General features: G+C 38.7%; 1 protein-coding gene across 4 annotated transcripts in view; it reads right to left on the bottom strand.

The window, feature by feature from the left end:
- The window catches only part of LOC134359783 (pre-B-cell leukemia transcription factor 3), a 217632-nt gene extending 211285 nt beyond the window's left edge, over window positions 1-6347 (bottom strand). The window contains exons 1-2 of one of the 4 annotated variants that reach the window (XR_010021203.1): window positions 5418-6344; window positions 5181-5254 (exon numbers count right to left, since the gene is read on the bottom strand). Coding sequence is in view for 3 of the 4 variants with exons in the window: in XM_063073415.1 (XP_062929485.1) it covers window positions 5181-5254; window positions 5418-5617 (274 nt within the window). In the remaining variant the exon portion in view is untranslated. Of the gene's footprint in view, window positions 1-5180; window positions 5255-5417 lie in introns of all 4 variants that reach the window. The other 3 variants (XM_063073415.1, XM_063073414.1, XM_063073417.1) reach the window with 3 other exon arrangements.
- Window positions 6348-7621: the final 1274 nt, after the last annotated feature.

Raw genomic sequence — 7621 nt, 5'->3', positions numbered from 1 at the left:
TTTTCAAAATGTATTCATTTATATTTTTTCCAATGGTCTCTGCCACCAACTTCAATATCAGGTAATAAAAAATATGCCTTTTTCCTCACAACCTTAAGTAAATCTATCAGTTCTTACATGGCTAGTCAAGAGTTAACTGGTTTTGTAAAGCTCACATACCAACTTCAATAAAACAAATTTCATCTATTCTAAACAAGTGACCACAACACAGAAAAGGCAGACCAATCCATCAGCTAACTGGAATAAACAAGCAAACTTGGCAAACCAATAAAGGTGAGCACTGACAGAAGTTAAAAATTTATATTAAATATTGACATGAATTATTTACCAAATTCATACTTAAAGACATGAATGGTTTATTGAATAAGAGTCACCATGAGAAGAGGTCAGCATCTAATGGAAAAAGACTTTGGCAGAGCTATACAATTTCATGAATGCTGATCATCTTGATAAAGCATTAAGTTGAGAGTGAACTGAGCATTTTTCTCACTACAAGTTTGTAGTACCAACTAAGACAGTAACACAAATTAATCTCTTAAGTAACTGATTTTTCTCAGCATAATCAGAAAGAATGTCCCACAAGCATGCTGCATATCAGTGTGTTAAGATGGCGATTTCAGTCTTTTCTCAATTTGAGCAAAAATAACTGCCATCAACAATGATCATTAAATGCTTCCACATATTAAAAAAAACACTGCAATCAATTTGTACAAATTTGGATTAAGGAAATTTTTTAAAATATTCTAATGCATTTTACCAATTTCTGTAATTGGTCTGTCATCTGATTATTTAAAACATCCAAGTATGTTCCCAATTGTTAACATTACAACAACAGGATCCCAGTGTATTTGAAAATATTAATGCCAACAATTTAATACAGTGCCTGAAGAAGTTAAGTTACTCTCGGACCTCACTGCTGACTGCTTTAAGGAAATGGCCAGTGTTTTTCATTACCAACGCTATTGAATTATCTATTCGTTCCGCAGCATAATCAATTTAATCTGTAATGACACAAATCCTTAAATCATTATTTTAATGTTGCAGGTTCTGTTTTCCTCTTTTTAGTTTGTACAGTCCAGTTAATGAAGACTGTCTATGAAAAATAAAAATACTACTCAAAAGTTTCAACTTCAATGTTATAATCCCCCAACTTGAAAATAAAAATTTAGGTGCGCAATTTAGAAAACATCATTTAACCACATTATGTAGCAATTACAACAGAGCAGCATCAGCTTTGTCACAATCTAACATACAAACCAATAAAAGAATTAATTCCATACATCATGTTTGTATTGAATATCACATCTTGTTTTTATCTGCAGGTGAAACTCAAGGATGAAGACACAAATCCATGAATCATCAAAGTTTGCATGAACAAAATAGTCACAAAATAGTACAAGAGAATCAAACTTGGGATACAAGTGATCATTTTCTTCATTTCTCTTCAGACATAAAGAATTCAGCAACCAGCCAAGCAGCCCTTTTACTCCCCCTGCGGAAACCTCCTGCAGCCTAGGAGTTCATTAAGTTTTATGATCTTCTTCAAGTCTGTTCCGCTTATAAGCCTCACAATGGCTACAAATCTGGTGAACCATCAGTACACCATTAGACAGCTTCAGCAAATCAATGTCATTTACTTTTTTCAGTCGAGTTGGCAGTATATCTTAAAAGTTTATTTGACATCTGTCCATGTACTTTTTCCAGTGCATTTTACTCAGTATTTTTAACTTTAATAGACAAGCTACTAACGTAATAGTTGAATAAATTAATTGACACCATAGCACATTAGAAATTAAACAATTTTTATGATCCTACAATATAATAATTACTCTGGGTGGGGGAAAGTTATATTTTAACATTAGGGTGGAAGTATTTTTTAAAAAAACAGATGAACAAACTATGAGAGTTTATATTTTATCAAACAGGTGCTATGTGCAACTCGATATATTCTTACTGCATATAAAAAACAAGGATGGAGGACTTGATCTAATCCAAATTGTCAATGCACTAACGATGAAGAACCAAAAATACATAAAAGAATTACTGCAAGTTAAAACAATATTAAGTCTTAAAAAATGTTTCTAAAACTGCTCTTACTCACATTTCTAGTTTCCTAAAGTACATTTCAACAGCTACTATAGGGACCATTAGAAGTACAATGTTGCATGAATTATACAATCTAATTTCAAAGATACTAATCTCTCTGCATTGATGGTGTTGACACTGATGCAGCCAAACATCCCAGTAATCTGCCTCAGTGCAATATAAATCCATGATTATCAAAGCGAAATGCATGGTATCAGTGCTCTAATTAGGATAACCTGGTCTGTGGCGAAACCAAAAAAAAATCCTACAATAATCGAGTCTGTCAATTGAACAGAGGTTTGCGTCTCCACAAAAAAGAAAATGCTGCAATGAAAGCAGCGGGAAAGACTCTCAAAGTGCACCCTACTGACATCTTGCAGAAATCTAAACTTTTCAGCATTTCCAAAAAAAGATCTGTTATGCCCAGTGCTGAAGAAAACTGATACAAGTATTTTCAGAACTCGTCTAATGCCATGCTTCATTTAAATCGCTGGCTCTAGACCAATACACATGCTGATACATTCAAAATACTACCCGCTGCAACAAAAGGCCAGACTGCCATGCTTCCACGAAACGTTTAACTGTACTGCGCCGCATTTAAATGCGGGTAGCCTTTGTTTTCAAATCAGTTGTGTAATGTGATAATTGAGAAAAAATATTGATCGGTGGGAAAAATACCTTAAAACCTGTGAGGGATTAAGATCGTTTTGAAAAAGCCTGCTACCTTGTGGTAAAGTGAAGGAATGCATACAATCGGGCCGACTTTTACAATCGAGTTATCTCAAATATACTCAATTTCGAAAGGACTTTCGATGTCTAGAAAATGCCTTAATATAATCGATGTAAATCCAGATGAACTCAATCCAGACAACAAGTTCAGGAGATACATGTATAACCCCAAGAAGTAGATGCTTGCAAAACAGGAAAAACAACTATGACACCCACCCAAAAGTGCTGGTCGCAATTAAACCAAAACTAAACAATGTTTCATGACTTGTGCTTTAAAATAAGAAAAGTTCTTCGACCTCCGATTGAAGTGGTGATGTTTCATATTGCCAGTCAGTGTTGTGTGCCTGTGGATCACAGGATAAGCCACTTTTAAAACCAGGCATGGAAATGTAGCAATCTAACAGAAATGACAAACTTCCCTCGTTATCAAGTCAAAAATAAGAAGAAGGAAAATATTCGCCAAATGCTGAAATAAATTGTTAGCTTTCAAAATCTTCAGAATAATTTTTTTTAATCTGGCCAAAGAATTATTAATTCTTTTGGCAACGCCATCTGTTCACGCTAAATGTATTTGACTATTATTTAATATGTTAAGGATATTAAATGTATGGGGCAGTTGTAGTTGTTATGTTCCATTTATACAAGTCATGTATTTAATTATTTCTTCGGTAACAACTTAATGGACATTTTATCTGCAGGATTAGTCCTGGCATTTTCTTCTCCCGTCGAAGTTTTTTTCGTGGGTTATTGGAGAAGTGACTGCACAAACCCTACAACAGTTCTACCCTTTATAAAGACAAATGCAAGCAAAACTGATAAAGAAACCTCCTGAGTAAAATCGGTTTCTATAATCCCGTTTAAATCGCGTCAGAAATGTCATCACTCGGGATAGAATACCACACGTGTGGAAATATTTGTCATCATCTCGGATTTGCTATTATCCAAGTCCTGCCAAACACAAGAGCTCCAACAATAAACCATCAGTGCAAATGTTCTAGCAGAATGCAAGGTTGCACTCAGGATGTTGAATCTGATGTTAGACGGAGGCAGAGTGGAAAACACGAGACCTGCTCAGTTTTATCGCCTTTCCTATTTCACTGTGTATCAAATGGGAACCTGACCAGCATTCGGACAAAGATCCCAATTAGAAATATATCCGATTTACTTTATGATGCCTGAAAATATCGATTTCAAAGCAACTTCAGTACAAGAAAAAAAACAAATTCTAAATCCGAGGAGCCAGTCCATTTCTACACACTGATATCCCACTTATTCTTCAAAATCCGTCTGAAATGTGTTCCTTAAACTTTGGAGATTCCCCCCCCCCACCCTAAACTCTGATTTTCTTGGGGTTTTCTTTGTCATGCGATCTAAACCTCCAAGTTAAACCTCAAATAAACGTCTTGACAACAAGCAGCGAAAATGTCAGTGACTGTTACTCGGGGTAAAAAAAAGGCTCCTGAGCCCTGAAAGAAGAGCTTGGCGGAATCAGCTCCAACACAACCCGCTCCCGCTCCATCATCATTTTGGTCCCAAAGCAAAGCGCATCACAAATCAGAACTTCCAACATTAAAAACTAGACCCAGAGTCGCAGCCTATGATACCTTCTCAAAGTTAAATCGCCAGAAATCCGGAATAATTAATTGCACCGATACGCAAAAACAACCTAAGGACTGCAGTGCTTTAAATCTTTATCTTCATTTATATACGAGATTTTGTTCATATCCAATTGAAAATCTAACACAGATAATCTGGACTGTTCAAGAAACTATCTACATTAAAAGCGACTTAGCCCAAGATGCCATTGCGTACTTAAAATACATTTTCTTACAATTGTTGTGCATCTTATAAAGCATTTCTAAGAGACTGCTTCTAGGAATTTGTTCCAATTTCCCAAAGCCTTGAACTCCGAATAAACCCAGCGCTAGCATTTCCTATTCAATGCAATCGCAGCAAATTACTGCAAAAACACATCAGCCACCCGTTCCAAACAAAACAACTGCCATTCTGCTCCAGATATTGGGATGATTGTCATTTTCCCCCCGATTCAAAGTCCGACTATAGTTTAGTTTGTGATGCAAAATCTCACACACGCCGCTACTTTTTCTGCTCCGCATTGAGCGAAGTGCGCCAAAGGCGGCTCTATTGTGGGTGCCAGAGGCGATGTGTTCTGGGTGATATACGAGCATTTTAATGCACATTTCATTTAGCATCGCCGTTATGAATTGTTAAATTTAGTGAAGCATTATTACAGTGGGCAAAATGAAATAGGAGGAAGAGAAATCAAGATGGCGGTGCACATGCCGCCGGAGTTCAGGCTGCACAAGTATCACACAGTGTGGGTTAAAATTAACCGGGAGCTCTACCTGTTTTCTCCTTTATTTCGCACAGGACGCTGAACAGGGCCGGCTTCATTCTGTGGCAATTTAACGCATGTTTCCTGCAAACAGAAGAGAGTGGGGAAAAGGGGGGGGGTTGAAAGAAGGAAAAGAGAGAAAATATAAGTAATTAACAAGATTTATAGCACTCAAAGTCAAAAATATGGCGGCGAATTTGAGCGCTAAAAAAACACAAAAAATATTTTTTTTTGCAAGGCCACCAACTTTGCTTGTGCTTCGTCCAGACTCTGGTCGGTGATAGTCATGATCTGGTGGAGGATGTCCCCGATGTCTTGCTTTCTTCCGTCGCCGTCTGCACCTTCATGTCCTTGCACATGTGGAGGCAGCCCCATGCCCCCCTGAACCGAGTGTCCAGCCAAGCTCACACCGGGATGAGTCTGCATCATCCTGGATTGATCGTCCATACTCTGCCGCAGCAGCACACGGGAGAAATTTATATATATAAAACAATATATATTATATATAAATCAAGCACAGGTAGCGCTGGAGCCGAGGGAGAGGCAGGGCTGGGGAGGGGGGAAACCGCACTTGCTTTGGCTTTCAATTCCTTATTTTTCTCCCCCAAAAAAAACTTGTCACGAAAAACACAGAAAAAATATTTTTTTTAAAAATCCAAGATATGCCTCAAAAATAACCCTCTACAGAAACAAGATCAAAAGTAAGCTGCCTCTTCAAAAGACAGAGGGGAAATAATAATAATAAAAGATCATAAAAATGATTCGCCGGATCAATTTACGAGCCAACTCTTTATGTTTTTGATGGCCGCTTTGGTGAGGGATTGACAGACTGCCAATGCCACTCACTCACTGCAGACGTGTCAGAGTTTAAGGGAAAGAGAAAAAAATATATTTATATATATATATTTATATATATATATAAAATGCAAACTCCGCCCTCGCTCGACAGGGCGGCCCGTGGCGGGGAGAGCGGTCGGAGCACGGCGATGCCCCTCACTCACTGCCCGGCCGCACAGTCACTCCTCATCCCTGTCACTCCCACACACTTTTATCCCCCTTGCTTTATTTCTCTCTCTCCCTCTCTCTCTTTCCCTCCTCTGTTTATTCTTTTTCTTCAATCCATCCCCTGAACTCGACGGAAATATTTTTTTTCGCGCCGACCCCCTTCTCCTCCCTCCCCGGTGCCGTCGACGTCCGTCAAGCCACGAAGCCGCGCCCCTCCCGCCTCTTTGGCCTGACGGACAACTTGCCGTTCGCCCAATCACCAGCCGTCCTCGGCCGGATGGGCCAATAGTAAGGCGGCGGGGGCGGGACACATATCGGCGGCATCAAGTTCAGCTCACGGGGTGGAAGGGGGAGGAGGGGGAGGGTTTGTGTTTAACGGTCGGGAACTTGTGATTGGCTCGTTTCGAAAGGGGGCGAACAACCCCCCACCTTCCGTACGCTGACGTCACCCGCACGCGGCGCTGGGCCGCGGGTTACCATGGCAGCAGACGACTTTATTGGGAGCGCTCTATTGTTGCTTGGTGGCCATCTCTCAGCCGCGGTGCGGTTATCGGCAGCCGAGCAACAACTCAATGGCCACGCACGGAAAATAGAAAGGCTCCGAAGTTGCTCGGATGTTTAAATTATTACCGAAACTGTACGGTTCTATGTTTTTGCCCCCTTGGAAAACCAGCGAGGCATTGCATTGCATTATTTCCAAAGCTGCATTATCTCAGAAATCAGCGAATTCTTGCAGATGTGATACTTATTTGCAAATTATTGCAATTTACAACTGCATATGTTGAATGTTGAAAACCTTGTTTTCCTGCATGAGTTTTATTTACAATCCTTGTAGTTCTTCCATTTTTAATGCAGAGTATGTAGCTTTGTGTTCACTTGGTATGTAGTTCATTGATTCTCTAATAGCGGTGTCCCATTGATGGTCTCTCGAACATGACCAGCTTTATTCGTCCGTGGAAGCCTGGTCTTTCATTAATGGTATTTCAATGCAGGGTAATTGACAAGACACTTTAACCAAGTTGTAAGAGAATTTAAGATTTCATCAATACGTATTAAATTCAGTATTTCTAGACTGTATCGTAGACTTTGTTTTAATTAAATCAAATTATTATTTTCAAGGTATCAGACATTACCATAATTATTGTATGTAACGTCTCATAACCAGACATGAGACTTTCCAATTTTTTATTCTCGAGTTTCCGATCATAAGTATTTTATAATTTCGGTTCTTAATTGTTTAGTTAAATGCATGTAAAAATCAATCTTTCTACTGTAACCATATTCGATATTTTAATTAAAATAAGCCTGTATATAGCCCATGTAAATTTCTCACAGCACCAAAGAATAACACGGTTGATGAAATTCCTTAAACGAACTGCTAGCTATAGATATAATTCTTTGACTTCCATGGTGTAAAACAGACTCGTTTATTTTGGCTTGCGAGTA

The sequence above is a fragment of the Mobula hypostoma genome, chromosome 21 (assembly GCF_963921235.1).
Source record: "Mobula hypostoma chromosome 21, sMobHyp1.1, whole genome shotgun sequence".
NCBI lineage: Eukaryota > Metazoa > Chordata > Chondrichthyes > Myliobatiformes > Myliobatidae > Mobula > Mobula hypostoma.
Note: the sequence above shows the minus strand (reverse complement) of the source record. Positions and strands in the feature narration are given on the sequence as shown.